Below are 15359 nucleotides of genomic sequence, written 5' to 3'. Positions count from 1 at the left end.
ATGACAGATGAATTCTGAGTTGAAACATCCATTTGTGCCAGAGTTGGCTTGCTTACAGGCAGATCTCGTCATCGTCTCCCGTTGTAGCCACTCGGATGTAATCACTGGAGCCGCCGTCATCTTGTTAGACTCGTTCAGGAAAGACTGCTTTCAGGACCTCGTCCTCTATGGATTGATATTTGCTACCATTTATTACGAAAGAGACTTATTACATCGCGCGAGATGGAAGAAATTAGCGTTAGTTCGAGTTGAACCTTCAACGTAAAATAGACGACAGAGACGGAAGCCTAAAGACTTTACAATCATACTCGGATAGGTATTCCAACACCACCCCAACCAAGTGATGAATTCAGCACCAAACGAAGGCTCCCCGGACCCGCGGCGTGGCGCACAGAAGACCGCTTCACCTCGTACCGAACCCGGGCCCAACCCATTCCCCTTCGTCAACCCCGTCTCCCCGGAACGCACCAGATCAGTTCCTACACCAACAGTCCCCACGATACGAAAGCAACCCCCACCGAGAAACACCCCACGCCTTGCAAGGATGCCGGTTGGTCCCGGGTCGCATCGGGGGCCGACGCCGTGCAACCGCCAGACCCCATGGCCGCAGGGCGCCAACACGACACCGCCCCCTCTATCGACCTCACCGGTACCAAAGGATAGCCTCATAGATGGGCTTTCTGCATAGCAAGGCTTTCTCTAAAGGATTCATGTCATTTGTAAATCTATCTTGGCGCGAATCGTTCCACCATGTCATGCATGTTCAGATCAACCTTTCCAACCAACGCCTCTCCGCCCAACGGCATATTCCAGTTCCATATCATCAGATATACTAACAGTCCAAAAAAAAAAAAAACCCCCCCGTCACCCCGCTCACTTCCACGCCGTCCGCCTCAGCCACTCCCCCACAACCTTCATCACCTTGACGGCCTTGGCGTTGCCGTCCCGCACGCTCACGGGGTCCGACACGGCGGCCCCCATCTCGTGGAAGTCGAAGGCGTGGATCACGTCCGGCACGAGCAGCCACTTGACGCTGCCCCGCGCGTCCGCCACCTCCCACGCGAACCGCTCGTCCCGGGTCTCAAGCTCCTGCGTCGCGGCCACCTCGGCGCGCCCCACCGCCCCGGCCGCCGGCCGCCCCTTGCCGCCGAGCTTGCACGCCAGCTCCCATGCCTCGTAGGCGAGGTAGTCGAGCTCCGCGGCGACGATGCACACGTTGGCCGGCAGGTCGGCGCGCCCCGCGTACAGCGGCGAGATGAGCGTGTCGCGCAGGTTCGTGCCGTAGGGGATGTAGCTCCAGTCAAAGACGTCGGCGAACTCGAGCACAAAGTCGCGCTTCTGGCCGCGCAAGCCCGGCAGCTTGCCGACCTTGTACGGCCGGCGGTCCTTCTTGGCCGCCGACGGCGTCGCAAAGTCCGTCGGCGGGTAGATGGGCACCACGGCCTTGGGCGCCGCCGTCGCGTGCTCCCTGACGGACTTCATCTGCGACAGGCACAGCGTGAGGTTGCCGCCGGCGCTGAAGCCGCCAATGGCGATGCGCGACCTGTCGATGGGGAGCGACTCGTCGGCGACGACGGCGAGGTACAGCGCCTCGAGGTCGTGCAGCGCGTGCGGCCACGGCGCCCAGGGGGCTTTCCAGTAGTGCAGGGCGATGACGAGGGCGCCGTTGAGGTCGGCAAAGGTGCGGTTCCAGGTGTCGTCGTCGTCGGGCACGCCGATGCAGAAGCCGCCGCCGTGGATCGTCACGAGGGTTGGGAGGGTTTGCGGCGAGGTCTGGTCGTAGTCGGAGGGGAAGAAGATGCTGGCTTCGGGGTTAGACATCTGCCCATTGGGATGGGGGTGACATATCGGAGGACGCACCGTACGGGCAGGGCTTTCCTGCAATCATACTGCTTGATGAGGTCGGGTCGTATAGGGGGAGGCCAAAAGTACGACTTCCACGCCTCGAAGCCGGCCTTTTGGAAGTACCATTGCTGCAGCGTCGAGATCTTGGTCCCGTACACGATGCGGTTGAGCCACGGGGCTACTGGCTGATAGACGGGGTTGCCGGACTCTGTGTTTGTCGCGAGGCCCATAGCTGCCATGTCTCTTGGGTGTATCTTGTCACCACGGCTTCCAACAAGGGTGTTTCCGGTGCTATATGACCACTCGCGCTTTCAAGGCGACGCGTGAAAGGCCTCGTATGCAGAATCCAAACGACACTGCTGAGTGACGACGACTAGGTACGGAGTCGGGGAGGTGGACGTTTCCGAGAGAGAAGCTGCCAGAACACACGAAGCGCATTAGCTGATGTTTCTCTCGTACAGACGACGGCGACTTCAGGCTGGACGGGACAGGCCACAGCAAGGCATCATCGTGCGTCTGGGCGAACGGACAGAGAAAAAGGGGGCAAGAAAAAAGGGACGGAGCAAGGCGCGCTGCTGTCGGCGTGCCGGACTCTCGGTTTCACTACTTTGGCTCGGCAGCAGCGACGTGACCCTGGTGAGCGAGAGCCATTGCGGCGGGAACCGCAGAGACACCGAGTACCCGCGGACGGCGATGACGAGGCAAAAGGGATGGGGGGCACAGAGCGCAGTTCGGATGACGATGCAGGATGAGCAGACTCACGGGAAGGTAGATGGCGACGTAGAAGAGCAGGGCGACTGCGGATAGCAAGCGGAACACCATCGTTTTGATCGTCGGCTCCAACGTCGCGTCGGGCGGCGGCTGCGCTGGTATCTGTCTGTCTTCCCTTATCCCGGCCTGGTATTACCGTTCCTTTTCTCAGCCAGAAAGCAAGAGAGAAAGTGAGAGAGGAAGAGCAAGGGACAAGGGTGCACGAGTAGAGGGATGGCCAGGTTCATGCCGCTGCTGTCATGTCAAACACTAGGTTGGGGGTTGAGCTCAGGTCGTGCATTGTCCGGACGGAGCACTGTTGCATGATTGCATGTGCTTTCGTCTCCAATGCGTGTTTCTGGTTTCCAGAGTCAGGAGAAGGGGTCAAGATTTCCCCCGCCGCCGGAGCTTCAAGACATCCGCCCTTATCGTTATCGCCTCTCGAACCCTTGGCAACTCCCCGGCCAGTCCAAGCTCGAGCTATTCGATGGACCCTGAAGGCCTTGAAAAGAGCCATGGCGATCCATGGCCGTCCCATCCGTCAACCCTGTCAACCCAACAGAAGCCGCATGTAACCTCATCTTGCTATTTTTTTTCTTTCTTTTTTTCTCATGTTAATAACTATTTCTCGACTGTATGTCAAAATTACTTCCAATCGTATTCGTAGATAGAGACCGTCGCGATCTGACCCCAGGCTCGTCAGCAAGCAAGTCGTAGCCGGAACTCCGGTAGCCCATCCGGTCCCGAGGCTGCTCCATAGTCACCGCGCACTTGAAATGATGTGATGGTACTTGTTAAAGATGGCTGGGCGCCGCAGAAACCGACAGTCCTCATCCCGCAAAATAACTGAGCCCTCTACAGTAGAGGCAGAAAAGGCTAATGTCACCCACGGGACACCCGACTTCGCGCATGTTCTCCATTCCAATCATGTTCTACAGCTATGTAGCGTAAACAAAACACTTGATAGTACAATACGGTGATCCAAACCGTCTACCCAATGCATTCAGCCATAACGTCGTCTATTCATCTCATAGGCTCGACGGCTTCTGCACCACCACCTCCTCGTCGTCGTCGGGATCCTCAATGCTAGTCCGCCGCGCAGCCTCGATCGCTGCCTGGACTGGCTTCTCGTCGTCTCCCGCCGCCGTCTCGTCGGCCGGTCCCTTGTCAGCGTCCTCTGATTTGTCGTCCTTGCCGTCCTTTTTGCCCGCGAACGGCCACAGTCCGCTAAAGGCCTTGCCCCCGGACCCTCCTTGGAGCGGGTGCACGGCAAGGGGCTTCAGGATGCTCTTGTCGTTCGGGTCCGTTCCGGGCGCGGGTTCCACCTCGGGCATGGCGAAGTCGCCGAATTCCTCGTCTTCGTCCTCTTCGTCAGAGTCTTCCTGTCCGTCAAACCGGGTGGTGGCGTCTGGCCGTCTTCCGCCGCGCCACCATGACCCTTGACCCGGTTGGTCCCATGCGCCTGTCACCGCTGCAGCTGCATTTGTGCCGTGGTGGTCCTCATCATCCTCGTCGCTCGAGTTTTCTTCGTCATCCTCGTCGTCCGCGAAGGGGTTCTGCAGCCTCTCGCCTTCGCCAGACTCCGCTTTGTCGTCCTTTTCACCCTCTCCATTTTCATCACGGGATGCGGCCGCCGCCGCGTTGTTCTTTTGATGCATGGCTAGCCGAGCTGCAAGTTGCAATCGAGCTCTTGACGGGGGCGTGTTCAGTGGTGGCGGCGGCGGCGGCGGCGGAGGGATTGAAGGCGGGTTCAGAGATGATGAGTTGCTCAGGGGGTCGGTGTAGGCGCGGAACTAGAGAAGCGAGTGTTAGCGGGGACGGCTCATTCCGATAACGGCGCACGAGGTAGTAAGGCTCCCGGAAGCAACGTTCGTCATTGTCGTGATGCTGTCATAGAGGGCCCGGTTCCTAAGAGGTTGCAGCGGATAAGAAAGGTCCAAAGTTGCCTGGTATCCCAAGGAATCGACGCCGACGCGAACGGGAACATGTAACCCTACACTACTCGCCGCCCCCGCAGTACATCAAGAGTACGCCTCCAACACCGTCTTTGCACACGTCCCTCCCGGGCCACCTTATTCCTCCATGCCTTCACCCACACCATTCCTGTTCATTGTCCGTCTAAGCCATGCCATCATGCTAAGGGAAGGTCGAATCATGTACATGTCCTCGTCCGACTCTTCGTCGCCGAGTTCGTTGTCCCTAATCTCCTGATCGTCCTGGAATACAAGGACAGTTTCCTCGTCGCCTTCGACCACAACTTCTATCTCATGTCCAATGTCGTAGCCGGCGCCGTCGGCGGTATCCTCTTGGGTTCTGCGAATACAACAGGATCTTTCATTCTCATCTGCGCACTACGCATCTTCTTTCGGGTCCTTGTCCTAGTCGGAATCCGGGTTGTTGTGGTTGTCAAGAAGTGATTGCGTCCAGGGATCCAACGCAGGAGGTTCCGTCTCACGTAGCTCTGAGAGCATATCACTCACCTCGTTACTGACATCATCCTCGTTCTCCTCTTCACCTTCGTCTTCTTCGTCGCTGGAGCTGCCAAAGCCGGACATGAGAGTGCCTGAGCTAATGGCAAATGGACCGATGCCGTTGCCGCTGCTCTCTTGGAGGTCCGTATTGCCGTTGAGGCCGGCGTCAGCCAGGGCGCTGGAGCCGGTGTTTCCTTGGGAGTTGGAAAAGGATGATCCAAGGCCAGAAAGGCCGACGGCCGCCAGTCCGTTGCCAGACATGCCAGCGCGGTTGCCCAGCGCCACCTCGGGCCGGACGCCACCGAGAATGGCATTGTCTCGCTCGCGGGTCTCGGCCAACGCACCCTCGACGTAGTTGATCCATCGTGGGTCCATAACCCGTTCGAGGACTGTCTCTGACAGGAGCTCGGGAGGGTGTCGTTCTGTAAACTTGACCACCTCTTCAGCGATCAAAGTCAGATGACCCATGTAACCCATGCGAGTCTTCATCCTAGCCTGCGACTCGTCGCTAGCGAGTTGGCCGTTGATAATGGCCGTCGTGATATCCGCAGCCTCGAACAGTGATACTGCCAGGGTGGGGTTGTAACCCCTGTCCATAGGCCCGTTGAAAACCTGCTGAACGATATCATATACCACATTATGGAGGAAGTTGTTCCACGGGTAAGCAAAAAAGAAAGACTACTCGCATGTCAGCTCGGTACATGTCACGCCCGTCGCGACCAACTCACCAGAATTGTGGGTACAACACGGTGTTCCACAAACTGAACCTTTAGGAAATCGCCAACCACCGGCTTCACAGTGCTTGGGTCAGGGCGCTGGGGCACCGCAGGCGGCAAATCACTGGCGTCCTTCTCCGCGGCGTCGTCCGCTCCGGGAGGCGCCGGGGCCTCCGGCACTTCGGGAACCGCAGGAGCCATAGGAACCTCGGGAGCTGGCACAGTCTCTGGATTGTGCTCCTGGTCCGACTCTCCCTTTACTACTTTCGAGCCGGATTCAATCACAGACTTGGAGAACAAAGGCGCAGGCATGTCTTCGGGATGCTGGGGAGCGTCGGGAGCGCCAGGGGCGGTCTCTGCAGGCTCGGGTTTTGCCTCCGACTCAGTGGCACTGGGAGTGTAGACGACAGACGAGTCAGACTCGTCGCCTTTCTGGTTGTCCTCGGCAAGCATGCTTTGGTCTGCCTTCTCGTCGAGCGAGAGCTCCTCCACCTTGGTGACGGTGGCGTCCTCGGCGGTCTTGTCGGCGTCGGAGTCGGGTTTCGCGTCCTTTCCTGTCTCTGCAGTAGCCGTCTCTTTCTCAGCTGGCACTTCACTCTTAGCGTCAGCAACTTCCGGAATCGTGTCCTCGTCAACCTTGGGATCAGAGTCTGGTGCAGCAGCAGCCTCCTCGCTCGCGGCGGTCTTGGGCTTGATTGGCGAAAGGGGCGCGACAACCAGATCCGGGTCGTCAAACTGCTGCTCCTTGATCTTATTGTCCGCGACGTTGAGTCTAGGCGAGCTGAGCGGCTCGTCCACAAAGTCGTCCTCGTCTTTGTCCAAAAAGGACGAAGCTGGCGCGGCGGCGGGGATCTCTTCTTCGGCTTTCACAAACTCGTGGGACGTGTCCTCGTTCATCTCGCGGCTTGGTTCAACCTCTTCGAATCCGTCATCGTCTGAGATATTGGTTACCTCTAAACGACGTCCCTCCTCGGGGGAAGAATGGCCGATGCGCATCGTCAAATCGTCGCTGGACAAAGGCGCTTCTTCTCCGCGGTTTGGGGTAAGCTTACCCTCCGTTCTCAAGCGCTGACGCTCGGCATCTCTAGACGCAATCACATCTTCGGAACCAACTTCGTTGAGCAAGCCCATGTTGCTGCAGTGAAGCAGCTCGGCCATCAACTCGCATGTCTTAAATCGGTCGAATCCGAGGGGCTCAATCTTCTCGCCAAAAGTGGACCCCAGTCGCTGCTTCTTCACGGGGGTGTTCATGATGAGGTTGACAAAGTCGGGGACATGTTCCGCGAACAGGCGGAGGAGGGTGCCCAGGTAGATTGGATCGCGGCTCGATGGGACGGAGTTGGCTTCGGTGCCGACATCGGGATCGTAGTCTGAGTTGTTCTTCCGGATCACTTCGATGATGATACCAACACCCACGGTTAGCGGGTTTCCACCTCCTAGCATGTACTTGATCAGTTGCTCGATGCAAGGCTGCGACACCAGCTGGCGGGTAAGCTCGTTGGGGCCGATGCACTGCTGCTCGTTTTGCGAAGCGTTGGCGGAAATGGTGATGATGGCCTTGATGAAGTCGCCGGCAGCCGTCTGGACGACCCAGCTGTGCTCGGGGCTGAGGCATGAGAGCAAGGTTGGCACAACATCCTGGGAGTAAAGCCACTGCAGAGAAACTGTTAGCTTGGAGCATCACCCAAATGAGCTCCGTCGGACTCACCTCCACGATGCCCTGGCCACCCTCGGTGCGGTCCAGAGCAATGATCTTGAGCAGCAAGTCCATGATCATCGGGCACTCGACATGGCGGAGAAGGTCGGACACGGCGTCGGGCAGCGACTTGAGCAAAATCACCATTTCCTCCGTCTTCTTGTCAAACAGAGCCTCGTTGACCTTGGTGAAGTAGCTGGCCTGCAGAGGGTCCAGGGGTGTAGGGCGCTTCAGGAACTGCCAGAATTCGCGAATCAGGGGCTGATTTTCCATCATGGCCTCGTAGATGGACCACGTGTCCGATGACAGGACTTCTGCAGCAACGTAGGCATAGCGGTTCCGCTTCTTCTCTTGTTCCTCCTCCTCATTCTCGATGTCGGTCGCTCGCGAAGAGGCGCGGGGTCTTGAGAAGGGGAGGAGGCGGCCCTTGCCCTTGGTCTCTTCGACGGGTTCATCTGTTTCCGGGGTGGCGACGGGCTCTAGTTTGGGGGCAACGACGTATTCGAGCAATGTCTTGAGGACGTTGTCCTCGCGGAGATACTCGATAAGTTTTGTATTGTGCTGCTTGAGCTCTTGGATCAGGTCGCTCTCGTCAAGGAGGTCTTCGACGGTGAAATCTGGTTTCTCGAGGATGGTGTCGATGGTGGATATGTTGGCGTAACCGCCAAATCTCCAGAACATGGTGGCGGTATTGGTAGGCGATCTACGTCACGGCACCCGACGAGTCGCGGCTGCGGTTGACACAGAACAAGGAAACAATTAACTGAGCAGCGGTCCGGTAGTGGATCATGCGAAGGTCGGTATCCAGCCGGGATAAACAAAGGCGGGCGGGGGCTGCAAGAAGACAATTCCAGTATAACGAATGCCAAGATGTCGTCTTGTATGCCAGATCCTCAAGGCATGCGAAAAGTACGTAGGTCGTCGGGTTGGGTATCGGTCGCTCTGAATACTGCCAACTGAGACCACGGGTAAGATTAGCAACGTGATCCACGAAGCGGCGGGTGGTGTCAAGCGGGTGCCAGGTGGGAAGAGGAGGATGCATGCGGTGGTTGAGTGTGCAGGTGATGTCGCCGGCGGAGTGGAGGGGCCGGCGCATCGGACCCAAAAAAGAGGAGCTGATTGATAATGGAGGGGAAAGGATGAGGGAAAATTGGCGATGCAGCTTGCGACAGCACACCAACCGCCACGAAAAAAAAAAGGGAACAGAGGCAGTGCTGGAAGAGCCAACGACGTCGGCCGACAGAGCCGTCTTTGGGACGCGCCGACCTGCGAGCAGCGCGCGTGCACCGCCTCGAAGACGACGAGGCACCAAAGAGCCGTCGCTGCGCTGCGGGAGCAACGAACGAGGCAACGAGGCAGCGAGTCGGGGGGCAGAGCAGAGAAGACAACCTAGGGTACGTACAAAAGTGGGAAAAGCCGTAGGTGAGTGTGTCGTGCAGAGGCGCTCCAGGCCTCGTTGGAGGTGAGCGATGCAGAGGACGGGCGGGCTGATGCCGGGGCCGTCGTCGGTCGTCGTTGGGTCGAGTCGTCGGGTCGATTGAGGTCGTGTGTGTGTGGTGTTCGCTCGGAGCCTGGCGGGGTGTTTGGAGGAGAATATGCGTGGGTAGGTGAGGTGAGATGGACAACGGACGTCGTCAAGATTGGATTGCGCAGCGGCGGGTTTGAGGTAAGGTAAGGTTAGGTAAGGTACTTCTTGGCCCAATCGTTGACTCGCTCCTGGCGTGGTCGAGTCGGAGTCGGGGGGGTGCAGCTGCTGGCAGTGCTGAGGCCGGGTCGGCTGGCTCAGTTTGTGTGTGCGCGTGTGTGTTTGTGTTTGTGTGTGAACCGTCGGGGTGTGGTGGTGGTGGGCGTGTGTTTGTGTGTGTGCGTGTCCTGGCCCTCGGAGCTTTGGGGGGGACGGGAGAGAGAATGGGGGGCGTGGCACGGGGAGGAGGGTGGCACTGTCTCTCTCACTATCTCTCTACTTCTCTCACACACTCACTCTCTCACTCTTCTTCTGCTTCTTTCTTCGGTCTTGTAACGCCCAACACCGTACCAATCCCGATTCAAATCCGAGTATGAGCAAAAATGCTGATCGGAGAATCGGGGATGGCGAACGGGGAGTTTGACGACGCAGATGGAGGGGGATACAGGTACACTGAAGGGTGCCACTGGTTGGGGCCTCGGAGCGTCCAATGCGTGGATTTCCTCTCGGTAATCGTGCTCCGTTTCTACTTGCTTTCCCGGTTCCGCGCCCAGTGGTTAGGACAGAGTGACGACGGGAGTTTTTGAAGCGCAAAAAATGATATCACGGGGGGAGGGATCAAGGTACTGCTTGAGCAGGATAAACAGGGGATCGAGACTGCTTTCAGTACACTATGCCAACGTGCTTCCGTCACAGGTTCGACAGCCAGCCAGACGGACAAACAGAAGATCGATAGGAGGGTTGGGGTTTGAGTCGTGCCCAACTCACTTAACTCGCCGGTTAGGGCAGATTGGGTCCAGATTGGGTTGTTTTGCTTCCCGCCCGCGTCTAGGCCCTGCCAGCTGCCAGACCAAGCCGACCGTTCTGGGTCCTTAGTCTTTCTTTTTCTTCTCTTTTTTCTTGTTTTGGCTAGCGAAAAGGTGATGGAGAGCGAGGCAAGGTACCTATCTTCAGGCCAGGCCAGGCAAGGCCAGGTGAGGTAAGCCCAGCCAAGTGCGCATGTACAGTGTTCTATGGTGTAGGTAGTAGGTAGCTAGGGATGTCCCTCGAGGCTTCATGTACAGCCGTGCCAGCGAGGAAAGATAAGGTCGAAGTACCCCCGGGGTCGAGCAACGGGCCAAGCAACGTGCTGGTGACAGAGCAAGACAAGGAAAAAGCGGATGACCTGAAGACGTGGGAGACGCAAATGCGATGGTGGCGGCGCCTCGATCAGGTTCCGGGGCTGCCTGTCAAAAGACCGAGTCTCGAAATGCCTAGTTTGTTCCGGTCGCAGAAGACAAAAAAAAGCAATGGTGAGACTGCCGGCCAAAGGAGACGACAACACCACGGCGCGTCGGGTTAAGTCGAGGCGGGGAGCTCGGACGGCCAAATCCAGCAGCTTGTCGGTCCAGTCGGTGCTGGTGCTGCTGGTGCTGCTTCGTATTCTACCTGACAGCTGATTCGCATCTTCTTCAACCGTCTTCTTCTGCATCTCCTGCCCCTGCAGTGGGATGGATTCTCGCCTAGTCGACTACAACAGACCGGAGACAGGGTCCGGGGGTCGTTGTTCAATATTGAGCCCCCCGTCCCAGAAGGAGTGGTGAGGGTCAAAGGGTCCTTCCCGTCAAATTGTTAATCGAGGGGATCCAATCCAACCTGATGCGATGCTGCACGAGGCCGGGCCTGGGATGCCCCTCCATTGATTGCTCTTGCCCCGGGCACAGGCAGGCTGAGGAAAGAAATGGAGATTGCGCTGCAAGAGGGGCCGGACTGTTGACTCTTGGGTTTTCTTTTCCTTTTCTTTCCCCCTTTCGGACCCGACGGGGTCCTTCGGGGTTGGTGGCCTTGTGTGTGCTGCTCGTTTGTTGTTTTGTTTCCGAGTGTGTGTGACTCGAAACGGAACGTCGCGACGTGACGTGATAGTCGGTACGAGAAAGCGGGAGGTTATGCATCCCAAAGATGGGATTGATACTGTTTGTTGGTGGTTGAGAAACGGATGTCGCGTGGTACGTAGGTAGGCAAGTAGTCACGCAGGGTACCTACCTTTAGCACCTGGGTACCTAGGTACCCAGGAAAGAGGTTGCGCTGCTCCTGCCGCCCATAAAGATATCCGTACCTCCTCGGAAGTACCTCGGTCGTGGCATTCGGGTGGCTCCTGTGTTCCGCAATGGCGAGGAAACCCAGCCAGGTACATGAGCACTAACAGCTCCGGTTGTGCCTCTTTTTTTCCTTCAGCTGCTGGAGCCGCAACGAGAGCCTGTCAACTTTTCTCTTTGCTGCCCACTCTCCTCTTCTCCTCCACCAGAAACTGGCCAACACCCAAGGATCACCTTTGTTCATCTCATGTCGGTATCTCCTCGCATTACCCCAAAATCCCAACTCTCTCGTCTCAGCCAGCGTCTGATGAGGAAGAAACTGTCCCCAACATGATTCCATCCACTCATGTGCCATCCCAGGTGGCATGTGAGCTAGTACCGTACTATACAGCACAGCACAGCACGGCACATGCGAGTATAACCTGCGAGTCTCAACAGTCAACCCGGCCCAGACTCACTGAAGACCAAGTGCATCCATCCACCAGCAAACCGGCGTCTGCGTGACAGCTTCTGCGACCCCTGGCCTGCCACGTTGTTCGACTCCCTGCAGAAACAAACCTACCACGTTGTCAGCCGGTGCCGGCTTCCCCTCCCCCTCACAGCGCAGCAGCGCAAGCCAGCGCCCCCAAACAAAGTTTCCCTCGTGCCGCTTGTCACCCGCCTTAACAATTCCTCCGATGGGTCCAAGCGACCCGTGGCCTCCGTCCATATTTGTTTCTAATAATACAAAGCACGTGAATCCATCGCCAACTGGTGGCAAGCTAGTTCACGGGAGGCCGCGTTTCCTCAGGTTGAGGCTCAAAATCTCGGACACTAGACATCCAATTTAAGATGACTTGCAGCATCTCAAGGGCCACTCTTTTCACTGGTTAGCGTAGCAGTTTAGCTGACTGAGACCTGCCGACTGTCGTTCTGTCGTTTGGATGACATAGCATCAGGCTGCGGCTCCAAGACACGAGATGCATTTGGGTTTCCAACTCACGATGCGTCTTCCTATTAGCGCTGCAGCAGGCCAGGCTTCCGCACGAGGCATCACTGTTGGATCTTGACAAAAACAACTCGTCGGTAAGTTTTATGGCTTTCAAGGTTTTATTTCCAGCATGGAAGAAACGGTAGACTATGGGTCTTCTCTGTTGTTGTCGTTGGCCAGGGTGAAAATCGTTGCTTTGGAAGCCTCGACCACGGTGCCAGTGGCGGACTGATCGAGTGCGAGCATACGCAGAAGAGGGCGCATATCAATCATCTGCGCACTCGACTGGATCATGGTTTATAGGGTATACTGTAAGTTTAGTAGCACGCTCAGAAAAGCGTACCAGTATCAGAGCATATCTCTGGATTTTTGTTTCTAGTGTTTTCACTTGGTGCACAGGGCTGAATAATCGACAGTGCATTTGAAACCATGCAATACCAGGTTCACGATGCTGGTCCAAGGTATTGCTTCTGGCGATTTCACCAGCTGACAAAACCCGGCTTATCAAGACAGCGCTGGTGAGTGGTGCAATTGCTCCGTTCCAGGTTTCAACTCAACCCGGAAACGGTCAAGACTGGCACACCTGAAGTAAGCCGTAAGCCCTTAGCATGCTTATAGCCTATGCAGGAGCAGCCCAGTACAAGAAGTACGTTTGTGTGTCGAGCGAGCCGGAAGCGCATGGGTTGAGAGACTGGCACTTGTATTCACGCACATCAGATTACAAATGAGTCGCATGTCCTCAAACTCAATACGGGCCGTAACCGCGCGGCAGTTTGGTCAGAACTTGATATGATGATGCGAGATTCACATTTGTACTGAGCCGCGTGCAAACTGCTAGTGTTCACTACCAGGGTAGAATTAACTCAACCGCCGTTGTTCAGAACACAACTCCTCAGAGGTAAAACGAAGGCATCTGCATGTCTTGTAAGCCATCCAGTCGACTTGCAGCCCGCGGCGTAGACATCTCACAGTGAGCCTCTGCTGCAGCTTACAGCGCTTGACCCCCGAGAAATGCTGCTTTAGTGTTATTGGTGGTGAGAACGCGCTGTGCAGATTGCATAATCCCGGGTAACAAATCGGGGCACTCGGAGCGGGGGAAAACGGCGGTAACACTGGTCCCCGGGTGGTGTCATTGGTTACGTCATTGGTCGAAGCCCTGACTGGGCATGCGGTCCAGCTTTTGCAGCGCAGAGACATCTGCCGCCGTCGCAACACCACACCGAACCGCTACCGGCAGAGTGCGAGAGAGGGGTCTCAGTTTCTAAGCAGAAACCCACTTCTAGTGGGATCCGTGATCGTTAGTAATCGATGGGTTTTTGTAAACTCCACCATCAAGTTGCGATAGTTGGGAGTTGTACTTAACTGACCTAAATTCCGTGAGAGTTTGCGTTTCTTGTCAATATCCTCATCAACTCGTCAAGTATTCAGAAGACAACACGATTCAGCACCCTCGCAACCCCTGCAACCATTAGCCACTCAGCCACCCCACATAAGCTACCTTAGACTCATCCAACATCATGTCAGACCTCACAGCACTCCCCAAGGGATCTCTGCTCCTCGTCACCGGAGCCAACGGATACATTGGCTCTCACGTCGTCAACACGCTCCTCGGACTAGGCTACCGCGTCCGCGGAACGGTCCGCTCCGACAGGCCATGGCTCACCGAGCTTTTCAAGAGCAAGCACGGCGAAGGGGTCTATGAGCAGTACATTGTTAAGAACCTCGACGACCCTGAGGCTCTTGGGCAGGCCATGAATGGCGTTGCCGGCGTTGCCCACGTGGTATGCATCTTTCCACCATCCTAACCCGGAAGTGTCCATCCGTTAAAATACTAACGCTCGATACGAAGGCTTCCGACGTCTCCTTCACTGATGACCCGAACGCCATCATTCCTTGGGTTATCAAGGCAACCGAGAGCGCCCTGGCGGCTGCGGCGAAGCAGCCTTCCGTCAAGCGATTCGTTCTCACCTCTTCTGCTTTCGCAGCCTCAATGCCTATCCCCGACAAGAAGGGTGTCTACATTGACGAAAGTAAGTGTTCCATTGCATGGATTTGATGGGTGCATCCACTACCCGTCTCATCCCACCTGTAAATGCTAGGCGGTAGTACCATTATACTAACCATAGCTCTCAGACTCGTACAATGAGGCCGCCGTCAAGGCAGCCTGGGACCCGAACACTCCCCAGGAAATCAAGGCAGCAATGGTTTACTCGGCCTCCAAGACCGAGGGCGAGCGAGCTGCTTGGAAGTGGGTTGAAGAGAACAAGCCCGGTTACGTATTCAACACCATTCTGCCCAACTTCAACGTACGTCTTTAAGCTCCCGCGCCAAGACCGCTTCCCGATCTGACATTTCATAGACTGGAGAGATCCTCCACCCCGAAATCGGGGGCTCGACCATGGGCTTCGCCCGCAACTTGTTGAAGGGCGAGATTGGCATGCTCAAGGTTTTCATGCCGCGTAAGTGTAGCCCCCGGAAAGTTTGCGACACGCCCAGAGTCTAACGCGTTACCCTAGAATACTACGTCGACGTCGTTGACGTTGCGCGTCTCCATGCCATCGCCCTCCTCGCCGAGCCGGTCAAGTCTCAAAGAATCTGGGGTTCCGCGGAGCAAGTTACCACCGGTGACTTTATTGACATCGTCCGTGAGCTCAGGCCGGACAACAAGCTGATCCCGGAGAAGCCCGAGAGTGAGGGCAAGGATCTCAGTGAGGTTCCTCCGGCCGCCAAGGCCGGTGCCTTGTTGCAGAAGTACTTTGGCCAGGGCTGGACACCGTTGAAGGAGAGTCTAGAGGCTGGAATCCGCGACTTGTAATTCATCGGACCTGTCCCAGAATGCAGCGTTCCCTAGACCTTGTTCACCAGGTCTTTTAACGAGTATATTTATGAAGATAGACGAATTTGCTTCTTGAGACTCAGTGCAATGACGCAGTGACTGTGGGCAACATGCAGACCATAATGCCATTGAATGCGTCTCCTAACATCTGGCGATTGCTCTGTCACGGATTTAATATTGCCGATACTTGAGTCAAAGATGCTATATCACTTTGCGTACTTCTGAGTATTGACCATAAATTCCGTTGTAGTTGGAAGCTTAGCAATTATATATACAAAAAAATCAATTTTCTCTTCATTTAAAGAGAATATTTGCC

General features: G+C 56.4%; 4 protein-coding genes across 4 annotated transcripts; 1 reads left to right on the top strand and 3 right to left on the bottom strand.

Annotated features, from left to right (window-relative positions):
* Positions 1 to 873: 873 nt before the first annotated feature.
* Positions 874 to 2084, bottom strand: ColSpa_09904 (acetyl-hydrolase; the record flags this gene model as incomplete). Its single annotated transcript, XM_049276116.1, has 2 exons — positions 874 to 1801; positions 1861 to 2084. 2 exons carry the CDS (start codon positions 2082 to 2084, stop codon positions 874 to 876), a joined length of 1152 nt encoding a protein of 383 aa, XP_049132073.1.
* A 1539-nt stretch (positions 2085 to 3623) lies between these two features.
* Positions 3624 to 4253, bottom strand: ColSpa_09903 (uncharacterized protein; the record flags this gene model as incomplete). Its single annotated transcript, XM_049276115.1, has 1 exon — positions 3624 to 4253. The coding sequence occupies one exon, from the start codon at positions 4251 to 4253 to the stop codon at positions 3624 to 3626; it is 630 nt and encodes a 209-aa protein (XP_049132072.1).
* A 414-nt stretch (positions 4254 to 4667) lies between these two features.
* ColSpa_09902 (extragenic suppressor of kinetochore protein 1) lies at positions 4668 to 8159 on the bottom strand (the record flags this gene model as incomplete). The annotated part of the gene is made up of 4 exons (XM_049276114.1): positions 4668 to 4946; positions 5076 to 5744; positions 5795 to 7435; positions 7491 to 8159. 4 exons carry the CDS (start codon positions 8157 to 8159, stop codon positions 4668 to 4670), a joined length of 3258 nt encoding a protein of 1085 aa, XP_049132071.1.
* A 5565-nt stretch (positions 8160 to 13724) lies between these two features.
* On the top strand, positions 13725 to 15022 carry ColSpa_09901 (aldehyde reductase 2; the record flags this gene model as incomplete). Its single annotated transcript, XM_049276113.1, has 5 exons — positions 13725 to 13988; positions 14057 to 14237; positions 14341 to 14513; positions 14567 to 14666; positions 14724 to 15022. The coding sequence occupies 5 exons, from the start codon at positions 13725 to 13727 to the stop codon at positions 15020 to 15022; spliced, it is 1017 nt and encodes a 338-aa protein (XP_049132070.1).
* Between the last annotated feature and the right edge of the window lie 337 nt (positions 15023 to 15359).

Source organism: Colletotrichum spaethianum (assembly GCF_022836535.1).
Source record: "Colletotrichum spaethianum MAFF 239500 DNA, contig31, whole genome shotgun sequence".
Classification (NCBI taxonomy): Eukaryota; Fungi; Ascomycota; class Sordariomycetes; order Glomerellales; family Glomerellaceae; genus Colletotrichum; species Colletotrichum spaethianum.
Note: the sequence above shows the minus strand (reverse complement) of the source record. Positions and strands in the feature narration are given on the sequence as shown.